We start from the raw sequence: 17,579 nt of genomic DNA, 5'->3' as shown, positions 1-17,579 counted from the left end.
AATCACGTATCGAGGTGTATCCTGGCAACTGCTCTTGGGTTTGGACGATTTTAACTCGTCCGTTTTCGGGAATGCGACTCTCCTCGCAACAGCTTGAAATGTTGCTGTGGTTACATTCATGGGTCCTTTGCTAGACAGCGGGACCGCACCGTTTTCGCAGTCTGGTATAAATAGGAGACCATGGGATAGGAAGCATACAGGAGGGATAGGTTGGCGCAAGTAACTTTACAGACTCCAAATTCACGAAAAATTTGACGAAAGGGAACAAGGATATCAAAGAAAAATCATCTATCAGAGACATGGCTCCTCATCAGTTTACCATTCCTCCTGAGTTCCAGGGCGATCTCAAATATGTCGAACCTCGTCATGCGCGGACAGACGAGGAAATCATCTCGGCTCTCAACGCCTTTACGCCGGTGGAGTCAGAGAAAAATATCTGGGCATTCTGGGATTCAGGGATCCAATCTATGCCCGGTTGGTGCAAGCGCAACGTGGCAAACTGGTCTCGTCTTTGCGGTCCATCGTGGACAATTCGTGTGCTAGATGCCGTTCCTGACTCCCCCAACTACGCGTTAAAATACCTACCGGCAGACATGCTCCCTGAGGCATTCACCAAGGGGACTATGGACGGTCCGTACACTGGCCCACATAGCGCGGACTTTCTGCGCGGCGCATGTTTATATCTCCACGGAGGGGTGTTCATGGATGTAGGGATCCTGCTCGTTCTCGACCTTGATCGAGTGTGCTGGTCTACGCTTGCAGACGACAGTTCTCCCAAGAACGTTGCCGTGCCCTGTATGTATGATGGGGTGATGGCAAACCATTTCGTGGCTAGCCGTAAAGGCGACCCATTCATCAAGAGATGGCACGACCTATTTGTTCATCTTTGGGGTAACAGAACGTCTCACGCGGGAATGGCTAGCAGTCCGCTCCTGTCATATGCTGCGCAACTGGACCTCACTGCAGCAGCGCAGAACGGATACCAGTTCGAGTTCTCAGTTGACGCAATGACCGTGTTGGAGTACATCACCCAGGTTCTTTGCTGGGGGCGCCTGTGCAGACTCGAAGACGCGGGGGACGGGTTCAGCTGCGCCGATTATGCTGCGGATAATATCCTCTGGTTCGATTCTCTCAAGGAGGATTGGGCGCTTGAGACTATTGTTGGTTTCCGCGGGCAAAATGCTTTCGACGCCCTCTCTACACGTCTAGACGCAGACCCGGAATCTGAGGAGTACAAAACTGCGTATAAGGCGGTGTGGCGTGTGCTCACACATTCCTCAATGCAGAAAGTCAGTCATGCCAAAAAATTATCACCATCACCCGGATTAGGATATCTTTGGGATGACAAGGACGGCGCCGATTGTGAGCCAGGGACATTTGGGGAACTTTTGAGATATGGAAGTGTGTATTTTGAACAAACGAGGGAGAGCATTGCCATTGTTCAACTTGAGAAGCGGAAGGATACATTTAGGAAAGGAGTGTTTGAGCCATGAAAGATCGTGAATATTCGCTTTGATCCGCAGTATAAACCAGGGACAGGGGGCATCAAGGTGTTATCCCAGTTTATTTTGCAGCTCCATACTAGGTGCCCAGCTTGAATGATAGAGTATATTCACTTATCAAACCAAATTTTGGTTCTGTAAAATAAAAATAAAAAAGTTCCTGGAGAAAATCAGCGAGAAGGGAGACCGCGCAAAAGACCACATCCACATTACCTTGGATAGCTATGTTTCGCAAGCTATGACTGTAAAATATGGCGCTGAGATCCGAGTTCCCGGATCGCAGGGAAGGATTAAATCCTCCGTCTTTCGTCTAAGAAACATCCAGATGATTGGTTCATGAAGGGATGATTTGTTGCGGTCTCAACATGTATGACAAGGACCTTAGGCGCCAGCCGTCGCCCCATAATATGGCTAACACGACGTCCATACGGCATTCAGCAGCGAACTATCGCAGCATTGACTAGGAGGTGGTCGTTCAAAATACCGGAGCGGCACAGGATCATAAGAGAGCGTGGAGATAGTTGCAACAGGTCTGGGGCTGAACGGCTGAAATGTTGGTGTACAGTACATATGTACCTCAGAAGGTATGTACATACATGCCGCTTGCTTCCCGAATTAAATCAGGTCTGCTAGAAATCCACTCCCTTGCCGCATGGGCACGAAACGGGCAGTTCAGAGCTGCACACGTTCATGTATTCCAGTATCCATAACGCCTGGTCAGGGTTAAGAGCAACATCCCGGACAAGTTATCGCCTCGCGGAGAGTGTAAAACAACCCCTTGGCAAAAGAGTAAATGTGACGAATGGCTAACTATCCGCACCGCCCGAGTACTTTTCATGACCAATTCATTCTCCAGCCTGGTGCGTGCGCTGTTAGGGTCCTCGCAAGTAGTTATTCCTATGGTGTTGATGTAGCTCTAGAGCTTCAGGAGCTTCAGGGGCACGCCTAGCTAGCTCACGATCCTGCAAATTTCACAGCGAGGCATATGCTTATACACCCACCCCCATTCACCAATATCCACAAGGCATACACTCAACAGGGGTTGTACTCCATCTATCATAGAAGAAATAGACTTCCTGTCGCACTGGCAAGCCGCGATAGTTCTCCGGAGGGACGAACAGCTGAGCAAATGGGTAAAAGGAGAAGAATTAAACACTCATATAATGGTCAAACAATTAAGTTGAGTTGAGTGCGATCTCAAACTCTTCAAGTCAAGCTCACCCTTTTCACCTTCGTCGTCGTTAATGACCAAATGTTGACAGCCCGGGTCAGTCACACCGCCTAGTTCAACTAACTTAAATATTTAGTTAAATAATTGAATGCGGCAGAATAGCTACTAGCTGCTTGACCTCAACCTCAGGCCACCTACTTGCCATCTGTTCAACTGCGCAGGTTGGTAACAAAAGGGGTCAAAAGTAAAGCATATCGCACCACCCGGTCAATTGGCTGTCTGTCTATCCATAGTTTCAACGCACATATACCCCTCAGAATCGACTATGAAGACCCCCTTTGCGGAGAAATGTTCCTTAACGGTTGTGCCATCTCAGGCGTGGAGACAAAGATGGTCTACGCATTGATCCCTTTATCATCATCATTATTCTGCTGCGATTCGTTCCTCCCAAGAGAATAATACGCGGCGTGAGAACTAAAGCACGGTCTCAGCGCTCAATATCAAAGCTCCAGTGTAGCCTGCAACACCAAGTCAAGCCGCCCCTAACCGCGGGGAGAGGGTTTCACCATGGCCTAGCCATCATCCAATCCCTTTGCTTTTAGCTACTCTTTTCTCTTTATTTATTCCAGAACCGCGCCCGTCCGGCGTCCGACGGTCTGTGATAGACCGTGAACTTGGTACCGAGTCGAGCCCAGGTACACTACAATAATCTACCTAAGATCAAAACTCGCGTGGCAGGCAGCCTTGGAAAGTGGATAATAACTCCCGGACGGCAGGTCACCGAGCCCGGTTGACAGACAGGATTCGATTCGATTGCGGGGTTATGCAGCTTTGCAGCTTCTCTTCATCCGCAATAATCCTGTCTGTCAAGAAAGGAGGGGAGGGGGTGGTGGAAGTCATATACCAAAGACTCGTTCATATAACTCCTCCACTTGCATTAGCCACAAGAGAGTCGTTGACTAGCTTAGCTAACTGGATAGACGAAGGCATCATTATTTGGCAGAAAGGGACAGACGATAATCATACCATTCGCCCCAGGATTCGAGCGCACTTTTCAAAATCAAGCTGGATGAAATGGCTGGTATCGTATCAGTCCCTCATCAATGGCTCGGCTTGGTCAGCTGAGAGTCGCAGAAACCTAGTTATCAAAACGCCGAAGATTCATCCATGGCCGGCCGACCTTTGCCTCGGGTATATCCAAGGGCGATATACAGTTCGTGATAACTCATAACTCCTTGGAATCTGCAGAAAGCTGGCCATTGGTACGATGCAAACCCCCATTCCTCTGTCTGGAACATGATACCTCTTCTGTATGATGGAACAATAGGCTTTTCCACGAGGCTCGAGAAACTAAATAGCTACAGAAGGATTCTTTCTGTATTACAGAGTACATAGTGACGATAACCAACCGTATCCTGACTGGCTTACAGCCATCTCTAAGATATACACTCAAGCTCTATCGGTTTCAACAAACGAAACCTCTCTAAACCTCGCAAAAGATGTTGGCAAACGATTGCATGCCATCATTCCCATTGTATAGGATACATGTGTGCAGTTTTCAATTGCATATGCCACTACGGGATGGATGCTCCTGAAGGGGGGAGATGGAAGAGATATTTGATATCATATATATATTCGTGTATGCCGTGGAGTCATTCGATATATCTCGTCAAAGAGTCATAGTCATACTATGCCTAAAAAAACCGTGTATCCAGAAAACCAAATACCAATAACCCTGCACCATAACGACACACAACCACAACCAAGCAACTCTCTCCAGCCATTGATAGAAATCTCATCCTGTCAATGCAAAAACAATCAACTTCGCACCTGGATGTCCATCCCTCCCCTATCCTAACCCGCCACTAGGCTCGCCAATATCATCAAAACACCAATCATCCCGCCTGTCACCGGTTTCGATACACCGCTTTTGAAAAGAGGCATCGCGCGGCGGGCTGTCTAGATATTCGCGAATGATGGATGTACTGGGCCATTCGCCGTCGCTAGCAGTAGTGCTAGCGCTACCACCATCACTAGCACTAGCACCATCACTATCGTCATCGCCGCTGTTGGAAACACAGCCTGGTATGGGTATTGGGAGTGAGAGGTGGTGGTGGTGGTCTGCAGGGTAATAGTACTCATCGATGATGGCATGCCAATAGTCCCAATCGACCTCCTTGTTCGTGACCTTGCCTAGCCAGCCGTCGATGTCGGTTACCTGGGTGGATATGAGATCGCTCGCACGCTTGGTGTTGTGTTGGAGTGGGGGTGGGATGTCAGCCTTTGTTCACCAGGGCCCATTTGCGGTTCGGTTGCTGCTTCTGCTGTGAGTTGTATGCTGTAGTTGTAGATGGTGAGCTGAACAATGGCTTCCTGGGAGGTGGTCGGAGTAAGGATATCTCTGTCCGTGTTCATAATAGAGGGAATCAAACACATCTCGATGGTAATCTCCACATTGCCAAACACCGTCTTGTTTCTCCATTGACCAGTCCACAGATGCCCAGCCCGTAGAGCAATTTCGTCGATTGACCGGCTCCCACAATGGTAGTTGGCAACCAGCTCCATCGCACTCATACCACTCATCACAATCCCCATGATCATCAGAGCGCCCACCCCCCGCAAGCAAAAACACATCAACAGCCACAGAAATAACGCTGCGGCAGGAGAGCATGAGGCGTTCGGAGAGGGTCATGAGGGTGTTTAGGAGGTGGGTGGGGTGTTTGGGGTGTTTGGGATTCATGGTTGATGTGTAGGAGTACCCTAAATGGGTACTCGTTGAGGGGATATTTTTTATTCTATTTTTTATTTTTATTTTTATTTTTCTATTTTCTATTTTCCCGTTGATAGTCTGAAAGGCTGATCTCATACAGATCCAGAGAGTAAAATGGGAGTAAGATGAAAAGAAAGAAGCACAGCAAATATCAGAAAAAAATTTAGGTGATAGAAATGGATAGGATACCAAGAAGATATCTATCTGCTGTGCAATGAACTATACACATGTATGTGTATGCATGATAATACCAGACAATGATGGGGGGAAGCCAATGACCTCACAGAACCCATGAGCTCTTTTGTATAGAAGAGATCCAGCATCAAATTGTAAAACAAGGAAAAGGCAGGAGCATAACAAAAAAGAATATAAAAGAAAGGCATCTGATGAGGATAATGAATGGCCCCATCCAACACTTGCCTGCCTACCATCTTGTACATAGTACGGAGTACAAACCCTCTGCATGGCATAGCATGGTTTAGTCGAGACAATTCCCCTTCGTGCTTCAAGACAATGAAGCACTCCCTCTTCCTCCCACTCTGAGCAACAGGAATAGCATCCCTCCCCCATGCTTTGCTACCGTATAGCAGAAGAAAAAACGAAGGGTTGGCTCTGACCCTTGTGTGTACAGAATCTGCCTCCAATCAAGCATGTCAGCAGTCAGTTTCTTTAGACCAATAAATAATAAACAAAGACAACCGGGTCCGAAACAAGGGGTTTTCGGTAAGGAAGGCAGAGGAGGTGGAGGGTTATCCATCTACAGTATCTATCGAAGGCGGAGTGAGTGATGTTATGTTATTCTATCTGCAGCGCCGGAGAGTTCGTGTTGGTATTGCGGAGTACATAGATGTTGGTTGTTTGGCCGCAGCACAATCTCATATCTGGTACCAGGAGCCACAAAAATCGTATTGTATTCCTGGGATAAGTTAAAAATAGAAACATGATGGTCATAGCCTCCTCTTGCCACAAGTTCAACAGGGACAAATGAAGATTGGCTGGGGGATTTGATGGCTCATACTATACTGCGTACACAGTACTTCCGTAGATGCACTCTGTTTGCCAATATCCAGCACAATGACTACATGCGTCGTCAACCACACTGCAAGCTCTTTTGTATGTATGTACAGTACATAACTTAGTATGCTCAGATCAGTCGAAGTCATTGATGAATCTGGTTTGTATGTCTTTGTCTTTTCTTTTTTTCTTTTTTTTCTTTTTTTTCTTTTTTTTCTTTTTTTTCTTTTTTTTCTTTTTTTTCTTTTTTTTCTTCTTTGAGAGACAACTATGAAAAGTGTACTCCGTAAATCTAGATCAGATGTATATAGACAAATCTAAAAGAGAGACAGACCTAATAAACTATCTGACTCATATACAAGTGAAACCAGGTTTTGTTTCTTTAGAAAGAAGATGAGAAAACCTATGGTATACTGTAGAAAGACACTCCACTGTTCATGACCTGCTGATGCTGGAAATGATCAAAAAGTATACATATCAGACACTGTCATGATTCATTCATTGTTTCCTCATTATTCTTTGGAGAAATAGCATCTACAAGCTTTTTCTTGCTGCTGAATGCTTATTAGTATGTCTGCAGTGTACATGTACTACCGTATATGTACCCGTGGACGTTCAGAATGATAAGAATAGCATCAGCAGTTGCAGGAGACATTGAATAAAGAGGAAATCTATTTCACTCTCACTCTCACCTCTCCAGATCATATCGAAGAAGTTCAAGAGCAAACTCCCCTTCTCACTACACCTTTCTTGGTCCTTGACTGATTCATCAGTTGTAAAAATGATATCACTGCCTCAGTACAGAGTTATTCTGGTAGTGCTTTAATAAGAGAAGTAGCAAATAATAAATTAGCCCCTGATTATGTTACGCTGTACACGGCTTTTGGCTTTCCCTCAGCCCCGCTGGAATTCTCCCCAGAGAATGCCTGCCCGCCCCTGGCCGGGGTAACTATCATGAATAATTTATTATGTGCGAACTCTGAACCTCCTAACCCAGCCCTGGGGACAAATAACCTGTTGTTTGTTACTCGCTCGCATATCCATGGAAGAAGGGCTTTTATTTCTCTCTCATCTTTGCTTTAAACTTTTCCAAAGGTTTGGTGCCTTTTTATTTTTATTTTTCCTCGCTGAGGATACGATAACTACCCTGGATTAGGCTTAATATTTAATATGGCCAAGGTGCGACCGTAGTGTACCTACCTGTACATGCACGTTGCTGCTGAATGGTGGAAAACTAATATTCAAATTAATGTAACATGGAGTACGGAGTACTCTGTAACATAAATCGAACTACCTCATTGAATTGGCGTTTTTCTTGGGTTATAATCGTTATTGATATCGATCGATTACATATTCGAATACGGAGTATACATGCTATCAGCGTTGTGTTGCAGGATAAAGATCATCCGGCGACATTGATATATGGTGATTCATCGACGCTGGAGGAGGGGGGTTGATCGGGGTGAGGCTGAAGGACAAGAGAGAGACCTAAGACAACCAGAAAAGGGCCATTATTACATACGGAGTACGGAGTAGATAGCCATACTACCCTAGTAGCCCACTCACGCATAACCACTCATTTCCACTACTCTACTACTTACTGTGTAAAGTTGGTAACAGCGGTAAGTTGCAAGCTGTAACCTGGGTCAGGGGCCCGGAGTGCCAGACTACTACTACTACTAGACTAGAACCAATAATATTAATGCCTGCCAGTACGGGAGTACAGTACGGACTACTCCGTATACATGTATAGTAATGTACCTTGTTCGTAGCCCAGAGCCAGGTACCGGTACGCGCCCCACCAAGCACGAAATGCCCCGTTGCTCCGCGCCACCGCTAAACCGTATTGGGATGCAACCACGGCCGGCGAAACAACGCTAGGCTTGTTTGGGCAGGTGCCCCTTTCCGCAGTTTGAGCCAGCGTGGCCTTTAAAAGAGCCGCGGATTCCCCCCCCCCGACGACGGCGAACTTCAGCTCTCAACCAACACCACGGCCAACCACACCGAACTATCTTCACTTCTGACTCTGCTGAGATAGAAATAGAACAGGACACTTGTCCTCTTTTTGGTGGGATTCTCTCCAACCTGTGTGATAATGCCGCCCTGGCCCTAGCCATCTCCTTTCCCCTCGACTTCTTTCAACTCGCCTTCAGTTTCACCTCTTCTCTCTCCCTGGGTATACTCAATACAGAACATACACAAGCCGCATCAAAAAAAAAAAAATAAAAAATAAAATAAAAAATAAAAGAACTTAACCAAAATCATGGCTACTCCGTTCTCCTGTCTGAGCTCCATGTCTCCTCCCCCCTGCTCAGAACCCGTCCAGTTGACCGTCTCTCCCGCGGAGACTACCCTCTCCTTCGCCACTGAGCAGGTCATTGCTCAGGTCAAGACGGAACCAGCTACCCCAAAGCCCGAAGAGAAGAAACCAGTCAAGAAGAGAAAGTCGTGGGGTCAGGAACTGCCCACCCCCAAGACTAATCTGCCTCCAAGGTATATTTCCCATCCGTTTTTTATCTGACGAAAACAAGAAAAATTACATGGAAACCAAATACTGACGGGGGTTAAATATGTAGAAAACGAGCCAAGACTGAAGATGAGAAAGAACAACGCCGCATCGAGCGCGTGCTCAGAAACCGTGCTGCGGCTCAGACTTCGCGGGAGCGGAAGAGACTCGAGGTCGAGAAACTCGAGGGCGAGAAGCTCGAGATGGAACACCAAAACGGGCTGCTCCTACGCCGCCTGGCCCAGATGGAGGCGGAAAACAACCGCCTGAGCCAACAAGTCGCCCAGCTCTCCGCCGAAATCCGATCCTCCAGAGGCTCCTCTCCGCAATCCATGGTCTCCGGCCTGGCCTCGCCAACCCTCGCCCCGATCCTCCTCAAACAGGAACGGGACGAAATGATCTCATCTCTCGACAAAATTCCATTCCCCACCCCGTCCATGTCCTCCTACTCGCCAAGCGTGAAGGGCTGCGATCTCATCGACTCCTCCGACATGACACAACATCCTGCAGCGATGTTGTGCGACCTGCAGTGTCAGTCGGAGGAGTGGCAACCATCGACAGCTCCTCACCAGGCGCAACAGCAACCTCCCCAAGCCTCTCCAAGCCTCTGTTCGACTCCCGCCACAGCGACTTCAACCTCTCCACTCCCGCTCCAGCAACCACAGGCGCCACCACAACAACTCCTCTTCAACCTGGCGGTGCTCTCGATCATCCAGCACCTCTTTCAGATGATGACTTCCACCGCTTATTCTACCCTTCTAATCCCTCTGACTCAGATCTTTCGCTCCTTGAAACAGGGCTCCCCTTTGACCTTTTCTCCAGCGGAGATCCAGCAACACTTGCCTTTGATTCTCTGGTTGATTTCGACGCCGACCCTCTCGACCTTCTCGACGACGTCGACAACACCAACAAAACCTCATCGACGACAACACTCGGAGCCTCCGACAACGAACCGTCCAGTCTTTCGAATCCACCTCCTCACCCGCCTTCTAGCGTGCAGCCCAGCTTTGGCGCGTCCACTTCGCGATGCGACGAGCAAGGCATTTTTGCAGCTAGTTGCTAGCGGTGGGGTATTGGATTTTGGCAGCCTGTTGGCGGCTTCGTCGTCTGGCAGCGCTCCGGTGGGCCGTGGTGATGGTGATGTTGATGTTGATGTGGGGAGTCGTCCTGTAGGCTATGAGTTGTTATTGACCATGATCTGGGCGATTGATTGTATTGAGCGGGCCAAGGCACGGAAATGCAAACAACATGTCAAGGGTATATCGATGTTGTCGATGCGGAGTCAGAGGACACTCGAGAGCCGGACGCGGTTTTCTCGCAGTGGTTCTGGCTCTGGTAATGGTGTAAGTCGTGCGTGGATCAAATTTCAGACGGTGTTAGGGAATGGTCCTTCGCGGAATTCCTCGAGTTCTGGTTCTGGTTCTAACTCCAGATCGAAGGAGGGATGGACCTGGAGAAGAGACCAGAGACGGTGATGATTGATATGAATTTTTTTCTAGCGGGCCTTCTCATTTTCACCTTTTGATTCTTGGCTTGAGGTTTTTCTTTTTTTTTTTTTTTCTTTCTTCCTTTTTTTCCCTTTTTTCCCTTCTCTTCTTGTATATTGATTTGTTATTTATTAACTAATCTATTCTTTATATAAACAAAAAGAAATATTAATCTCTTTTCTTGTTAATTATTTATTAGATGCGATCTATTCATTTTCATTCGCAGTACAAGCTTGTCATGATCACTCCCATTTCCGTGTCACCATACCCCCTCTTAAACCTCCCCGTTCATCTGCTCGCAATCCCTTCCCGTCTAGGTATTGCAGCTAGCTCCATTTCCCCCTCCGTGCCCATGTCATCCATTCACACGTTCATTCACGTGCTCAGCACATCTACTTCTACATACCCATTGACCTGATAAGCGGAGTACAGTACATCTACCGTAGTATACAAGTAAAGAAAGGCGACGAGAGTCTTTCCGCAAAACAAACCATCACAAACCAACCCCAACCCCCACCCCAGTCCCAGTCCAATCACCGCCCATCAATCACCAACAAACTGACCCCCTCCCCCTTAGAACCCAACAACCGCTCCTCAACCACATTCCTCCCATCGCACCCGATTGAGTACCTGGCCGCGACGGAGCCGGGCGCCGATGGCGATAAGTGGGATGGCGCGCATGGAGGGCGGCAGGCTGTTTTGGAGATACGCACGTTTGGCGATAGCTGTTGTTGTGGGTGGGATGGCGGGAGGTAGTGGATGACAAAGATATTACCTAAGTGCGACTCCGGACGACGTCGATCCAACCAAGTGGAAGTTGCCTATATCTATCAATCTCTCAGGGCTATGTTTGCGAACAAGAACAGAATATCAACTTCCCAGAACAAACAACATAAGAAGATCCTCCCTGTACAGAAGATATAGCTCTTCCAATATGCCTCCCGTAGACCCCTTAATGAAGGCCTTGATGGAGGTCAAGGTACGTTCTGATTCCGCCCATCCTCCCCACCATTGTTACCATATTAATTCCCCTCTCCCCAACTCCGCTGTGTATCGATATGTATATTCCTGCCGTATATGCCATATGTATATGCATTTCACTCTCGTCCACTACCATCCCGCCAAAATTTCCCCACAATAGTGCCTAACCCCTTCAAAACTAACCAACCTCCCCCCACAGATGCTCGCCTCCCGCTCGCGCAAGGAAGCCGAAAAAGCCAACAAAACCCGCCTATCCGAAGAAAACAAAGCCTCCCGCGCCATGAAAAACCGCGAATTCCAAATCGCCCAGATCCACTCCCAATCCGCCGTGCGCGAGCACCACCGCTACGTCTCCCTGCGCGCCGAAGCCGCCGAGGCCGAAGTCCTCGTCAACGACCTCAAAGCCGCCTACAGCACGCGCGAGCGCGGCGCGCTCGCTCGCCTACGCCTCCAAGGCGCTCGAGGGCGCCTCGCGTACCATCAACCTGGAGCGCGTGCTGGTCACCGCCAACTCGTTCCTGGAGCGCAGCCAGGATTTCAAGATTGCGAGCTCGGCGATCCGCGATGTGTCGCAGGGGGTGCAGGAGCAGAGCTTGGGCGGGGAGGGGAAGGAGGAGGTTGAGCGGCTGATGCAGAAGTTGGCGGATGAGGCCGGGGTGGATATGCGGGAGCATTTGGAGGCGAATGCGGCGCCGGCGGGGGAGGTGGGGGCGCGCGAGGGGGCGGGGAAGCAGAGGGAGGAGGAGGATGGGTTGGATGCGAGGTTGAGGGCGTTGAGGGCGTAGAATTATTTCACTCCCTTTACTGTCTCTCTTTTTTTTCTTTTTTTTTTTTTTTTTTTTTTTTTTTTTTTTTTTGCCGTTTATTACTTCTGCTTGCGCTGGTTCCGCTCGGGGTATCTGTTTATTACCCCGTCTCGCTCAGCGTCCTCCTCGCTTACCCTTTCCGTTCTCCTCGACAGTCTGTTGTCCACCCTCCCTGGTGTACCTACCTGGGTGTTTCAAAAGCCACCATCGATCCGTCGCCCCCCCTTCCATTTCCATGTCTAGATTGCCGATTACCAAAATCTCCCAGGCCATCTCATCCCACGTTAACGTACCCTTAGAGTACGTACGGACGTTGTTACGTTGTTACGATTTACCCTGACGACCAAACATGCGTCCTAGCCATTGCATACCGCTCCCCCACTTTTTCGCGTCCCTTCGCCCTATCCTGTCCTGCAAACTAAATTCCATGTATTTCCTACCTTATGCTCTGTTTTCCATATTCTTCGGTGTTTTTTTATTATGATTTTTTGTTCTTTTTTACAGGGTGCTTATCACAGGCGATTTTTATTTTGCGTTCCATGGTTTGTGCAGCTTTCTTTTGCTTTCCCTCTTTTTCTTTTCTTTTCTTTTCTTTTTTTTTTTTCGTCTTTATTTCCATTCTATGGACGTCATCGAATTTAATATAGAACGAATGCCTTTATTTGATTAAAATTACATGACATAGAACGATTGGAAGTAATCATTCTAGGAGCTTAGAGCAAATAACTGTTTCAAATGGAGATGGGGTGAAATATGTGCGGATTGTGGAGCAAGATTCATTCGTACCTCATCTGTAGAATCCGATCATGAGACGATATGGGAATGTATGTATATATGTATATGTATGCATGCCGAAAATCCTAGGCAAAGCTTTTAATTCATCATGGACATTAAACCTTTCGTCGCTGGAAATAATCCAAAAATCCCCAAGGGAAAAATGGATGTGAAAAATGAACATGAAAATGGACATGAAATTATATGCCGCTCTATCCATCCCCATCTCAAATCCCCATGTCCATCGTATCATCACCGCCATCACCAACTCCAGCTCCCTCCGCATTCTCAGGCAAAACAACCCCCCTCCCTCTCCCTGCCAACAACTCCCTCCTCACCTCCGGCCCAATATCCTTATGCCCCCGCACAAGTAACAGGTCCAACAGCGCCTCCCGCTGATCCTCGGTAATGTCATTCCGATACCGCTGCGCAAACACAAGCAGCGACTGGTGCCACAGGACGGGTAACTTATAATTCTTCGCTGCGGCCGCGCGCGCGGCGTCGGTCATGTCTGTATCGCCCTCCAGCCCCTGCTCGTGCTGCGGCGGCGGGGGCACCTGCTCCGTGGCCCGGAACCGCAGGAAGTGAAACACAAGCGCATCGATGACTTTGTAGGGCAGCGCGTATTTCTTCTCCAGGAACACGCGGATGAACATGTTCAGCGCGCCCGTGCCCTCGGACGAGAGGGCGGACGCCGTCTTCTCGGCCGCCATGTCGCACAGGCGCAGCAGGGCGGCGGCGGAGTGGAGCACGGGGATCGAGACGCGGGTGATCACGCTGGAGACGATGTGTGCTTCGCGCAGGGTGCAGGTGCCCGACTGCATGAGGGGGAAGAGGAAGCCCTTGAAGAAGCAGGCGGGTTTGTAGAGGGCCTTTTTCAGCGCGTTGTAGATGTGCACGTGCAGTTTTTTGGTTTCGTGGATATCGTCGCGGACGCGGTCGAGGAGGACGGTGTTGATGAATTCCTGGGCGATGTGCGGTTTGGCGGAGATGAAGATGCGGGTGGCGGCGTAGATGGTGTTTGGCGTCCACTTTTCTGGCTGCGTGATTTCGAGGAGGGTTTGCCATTGGGGGAGGGTGGGGAGGATTTTGAAGGGTTTGGGGAGGGGTCCGGATTTGTAGCGGGAGAGGAGGAAGCCGACTCTGTGGATTGCTTATGTTAGATGTATTGCCTTTTCGTGCGTGAATTATGATGTTTCGTAAGAGATATGGAGGGCCGCACCTTTGATAGACCTCTACGGCTTTAGCAGGGAGTTCAACAGCGTCTTCCATTGTGCCGCCTCCAATAATTTGAGGCTGGCTACCGCTTTTTTCGGCTTCATATGCTGCGATTTTTTCAAGGATCAAATCTGCTAGGTTGGTGCTTTGTCCTTGCTCTTCGTCATCTGGACTGCGAGGGTTGAATATGGGATCTTCTTCACCGCGGGGTACGAATTTGTGGAACGTATCGAGGTCATTGGGGTCAACCTCCTAGAAGTTAAATAAATTGTGTTAGAGACGATGCTCATTCAGAACCACTTTTCTCTCAAGAGATATATTAGCATAATATACATACCACTTCCTCAATCTCCTCCTCAACATCCCCCCACTCGTCCTCGCTATATTTCTCCGCATCCTCGTTTCCCTCCCCGTCATCACCCTCAGCGCCAAACCGAGATTCAAAATCAAAGGCCGTGTTTCTCTTTACTCCCGCAGCAGCCAATGTGATACGGGATTCCTCCGCATCCTCGTCTGCAAGATCCTGACCTATTTGCAGGATCTTCCTCGAGGTCTTTGAGTCAAGATACTGGTCCCCTTCATCTTCGTCCGGGCGCGACTTTCGCTTTGCTGACTTTGTGCGCAAATGGCCGCTTGAAAGGATATCGTCTGCGAGCGGCGCATGTCTGCGCTCAGCAGTAGTAGCCCTCGACATGGTTCCTAGTCTCTTCTTATATGTCCTTTTTGTTTGTCATTCAGTGGAGGTTACGTTCTATTCGTGGCCTGCTGAAGGGTCCTGTAGTTGGGTTGGCTCTCCTTGGGTCGCGAAATGGTGTTCTCAGTTCAGCATATAAAGAGAACCCTGCGCATAAGGAGGTTGCAATGAAGGGGTATGTTGTAGCTGTAGATACAAAATGCAGTCTGAAGGTCTTTCTTTTTGTAGATTTTAATAGAAATTGTGGGCAAGAGGTGAAGTCACATGATTTTGATCAGAAGGGTGTGGTGGTGACTCAGCATTTGCATTCTAAAAGCGGTCTAGTTGCTTCCAATCAGCCAATCATTGATGTTGGTTGGTACCCATAAATGATATAGTCACCTCTACTAGAATTCAGAGTACGGCCCCACTACTTCCCATATCCAGCGTATTGGGAGAAACACTAAACTTCCTTTGTTCATGTCACTTTCCAAATCTAGTCAGGGCTACCCCTCTAAGTAGTTAATTACCGTGCTTTCATTGTTCCCTTTTTGAACTCACCCCAAACCTTATTTAAGCCGCCCTGAATTCCGCCTTTCCTAATCAGTCTTCGCCTTCTTCACTCAACAGTGGCAATATCGATGTTCAACCCAGACAACAACAAGCTATACTGGCGACAACGAGGGCAATCACGGCAATATCCCACTGCAAGACCTTTAGCTGCCCAATATTTACGGTCGTACGAATGCCAATTGGAATAGATCTGCCGTTTCATTCAGCAGAGGATACCAATTCCGTCAAGCGCCTTCTGCTCACGAGTTGACAACAACAACAGATTAGAACGTCGCAGCCCCGACCACTTCTACGGGCTGGCAACAACAGCAGCCTGTTTTTTGGTCGTTGATTGATTCAGGGCGAGGGAACGTATCAATTCCTAGCTCTGCACCGCCGCAGCAACTTTCCGGCGCAAGCCAATCCCCAACCACACAGGTAGGGTAGACCAGACTCCCTGCTGCGTATAACCCACATGTGAGAATCCCGCTTCCAGTGCAACAAAAATGACTACACTCACTATTCCAATCAATGTCACTGACTATCTCTCTTTTCCGCCATCGTAGTTACCAGCACAGCCCGAACTTAGACCGGATTTAGGCAGGACAATAACGGAAAAGCAGGCCCAGGGACATATACTCCCCTACGTACCCGTGGACGGCAACCTGTACTATCTACCCGTAGCCCCCCTGCGCGTATACGGTGAATTGGGGATAATCTAGGTTTAGCAGCGATTAAATACTCCTACACGCCCCAACCAATTAAGTGCATTAATCTTGTTTGGTACTTGGACGGTGTGTCAGTTTTGCTACTGTGGGGAAACAGATAGCACAACATTCGATGCTGTGGATGGGCCATTGAATAGTGTACAATTTATTTATTTTCCCCACAGCCCAGGCCTTGCTTGGAGGCGCTGCCTTTGTCTTCTCATTATCTTTGCCTATGGTATCGTCAGCCTCGAGCTTTACAGACCTAGATTAGAAAGTCACTGACGGGAGGGACCCCTCTTGGTCAGGTTGGTAGCCTCTACTTGTGCTAGGTTTCTTGTTGAGATGACATTTACATCTTGTCAGCTCTATCCTCAGCAATTGCCATGCTGTTGCTGATACGCAAGCTCTCAGATTTCCACACTGACAAGCAAACAAGCGAATTGTCCAAAGATCCATATTATCTACAAACCACATAGCATCCTGAGTATCGTCACCATGGTGTCGTTGCCCCAACCCCCCAATCCATCCGTCTCTGCAGCATCTTCTTCAACTCCTCCCACCGTTAACCCCTCCCTAACTACCAACAACCCCATCGATGCCAATCAGACACCTCCCCCTCCGTCCTCAAATATGAACAATGACCCTTCAACTCAAAATGGTCGGGCGAAGAGAAACAAACGCGACAGTCGGAAGAAGCGCGAAGCAAAAGGCAACCTGGAAGTGGGAGTAGACGGTTCCGCCCCCGTGGCTCGCGAAAAGAAATCCACCACTTCATCATCCAGTTCTGCTATTCCTTCCTCTGAGCTTACCATGCTCATGCCCATTCAGCTTGCGGATCCGCGGCCAACAGATGTTCTACCTCCCAGACCACGCCAGATGAACTTCTCCTGTGAAAAACATTCTGAGGTACTAGGCCAGTCATGGAAGTTTTATGAGATTGCTGATAAGTATGTTCATGCCTCTCATTGGCCAGATATTCTTTTTCAATGAGCAGAGAAACTGATAAAATTTATCTCTCAGACTAAGCAACAGAAACGGATTCCGCTACACCTATGCTGCCATGGACCCTTCCTTCCCACACATAAAATACCGCCAAACCGATGTACCCCCTTACTACTCCCGCTTCAGCTATGAAGACTCTCCCGCAGCCATCTGCTTCACTGAAGACGGCTTAGCAGTCACCACAAACGAACCCTGGCACTCTGCGCGAGCTAACGTCTGCGCCCGTGAAGGCTCTTATTACTACGAGGCACGCGTGATCAGTGGCATTGTAAAAGGCTCCCAGCAGACGCCGAGCGGTTCGCCGCGGGGTAACATCCGACTTGGTTTTGCCCGTCGCGAGGCAGATCTGGACGTTAACGTTGGCGTAGACTGTTACGGCTATGGCATCCGTGACGTGAATGGGGAAGTCGTCA

The 17,579-nt window shown here is 48.7% G+C and overlaps 6 protein-coding genes across 6 annotated transcripts in view; 4 read left to right on the top strand and 2 right to left on the bottom strand.

Annotated features, from left to right (window-relative positions):
* The first annotated feature begins 3 nt into the window (after positions 1–3).
* On the top strand, positions 4–1,705 carry BDBG_08664 (capsule polysaccharide biosynthesis protein). The gene has a single exon (XM_002620819.2). It carries the CDS (start codon positions 300–302, stop codon positions 1,491–1,493), a length of 1,194 nt encoding a protein of 397 aa, XP_002620865.1. The 5' UTR covers positions 4–299; the 3' UTR covers positions 1,494–1,705.
* Positions 1,706–4,522: 2,817 nt separating this feature from the next.
* Positions 4,523–5,268, bottom strand: BDBG_08662 (uncharacterized protein; the record flags this gene model as incomplete). The annotated part of the gene is made up of 2 exons (XM_031723671.1): positions 4,523–4,891; positions 4,918–5,268. 2 exons carry the CDS (start codon positions 5,266–5,268, stop codon positions 4,523–4,525), a joined length of 720 nt encoding a protein of 239 aa, XP_031580928.1.
* A 3,140-nt stretch (positions 5,269–8,408) lies between these two features.
* On the top strand, positions 8,409–10,561 carry BDBG_08661 (bZIP transcription factor HacA). The gene is made up of 2 exons (XM_002620816.2): positions 8,409–8,950; positions 9,034–10,561. The coding sequence occupies exons 1-2, from the start codon at positions 8,721–8,723 to the stop codon at positions 10,436–10,438; spliced, it is 1,635 nt and encodes a 544-aa protein (XP_002620862.1). The 5' UTR covers positions 8,409–8,720; the 3' UTR covers positions 10,439–10,561.
* A 641-nt stretch (positions 10,562–11,202) lies between these two features.
* On the top strand, positions 11,203–12,842 carry BDBG_08660 (SNF7 family protein). Its single transcript, XM_031723670.1, has 2 exons — positions 11,203–11,429; positions 11,631–12,842. The coding sequence occupies exons 1-2, from the start codon at positions 11,385–11,387 to the stop codon at positions 12,051–12,053; spliced, it is 468 nt and encodes a 155-aa protein (XP_031580927.1). The 5' UTR covers positions 11,203–11,384; the 3' UTR covers positions 12,054–12,842.
* On the bottom strand, positions 12,758–15,140 carry BDBG_08659 (bystin). Its single transcript, XM_002620814.2, has 3 exons — positions 14,567–15,140; positions 14,234–14,481; positions 12,758–14,154 (listed from the first exon to the last, which is right to left on the bottom strand). Exons 1-3 carry the CDS (start codon positions 14,921–14,923, stop codon positions 13,239–13,241), a joined length of 1,521 nt encoding a protein of 506 aa, XP_002620860.1. The 5' UTR covers positions 14,924–15,140; the 3' UTR covers positions 12,758–13,238.
* Positions 15,141–15,378: 238 nt separating this feature from the next.
* The window catches only part of BDBG_08658 (histone-lysine N-methyltransferase Bre2), a gene marked incomplete at its 3' end in the record, with an annotated part of 3,269 nt that continues 1,068 nt past the window's right edge, over positions 15,379–17,579 (top strand). Inside the window, exons 1-3 of the mRNA XM_031723669.1 lie at positions 15,379–15,931; positions 16,021–17,111; positions 17,185–17,560. Coding sequence (XP_031580926.1) covers positions 16,660–17,111; positions 17,185–17,560 — 828 coding nt within the window. The 5' untranslated portion in view covers positions 15,379–15,931; positions 16,021–16,659. The remainder of the gene's footprint in view (positions 15,932–16,020; positions 17,112–17,184; positions 17,561–17,579) is intronic.

This window comes from Blastomyces gilchristii, assembly GCF_000003855.2.
Source record: "Blastomyces gilchristii SLH14081 genomic scaffold supercont1.27, whole genome shotgun sequence".
Classification (NCBI taxonomy): domain Eukaryota; kingdom Fungi; phylum Ascomycota; class Eurotiomycetes; order Onygenales; family Ajellomycetaceae; genus Blastomyces; species Blastomyces gilchristii.
The sequence above is the reverse complement of the archived record's forward strand: the minus strand, read 5'-3'. Positions and strand labels throughout refer to the sequence as shown.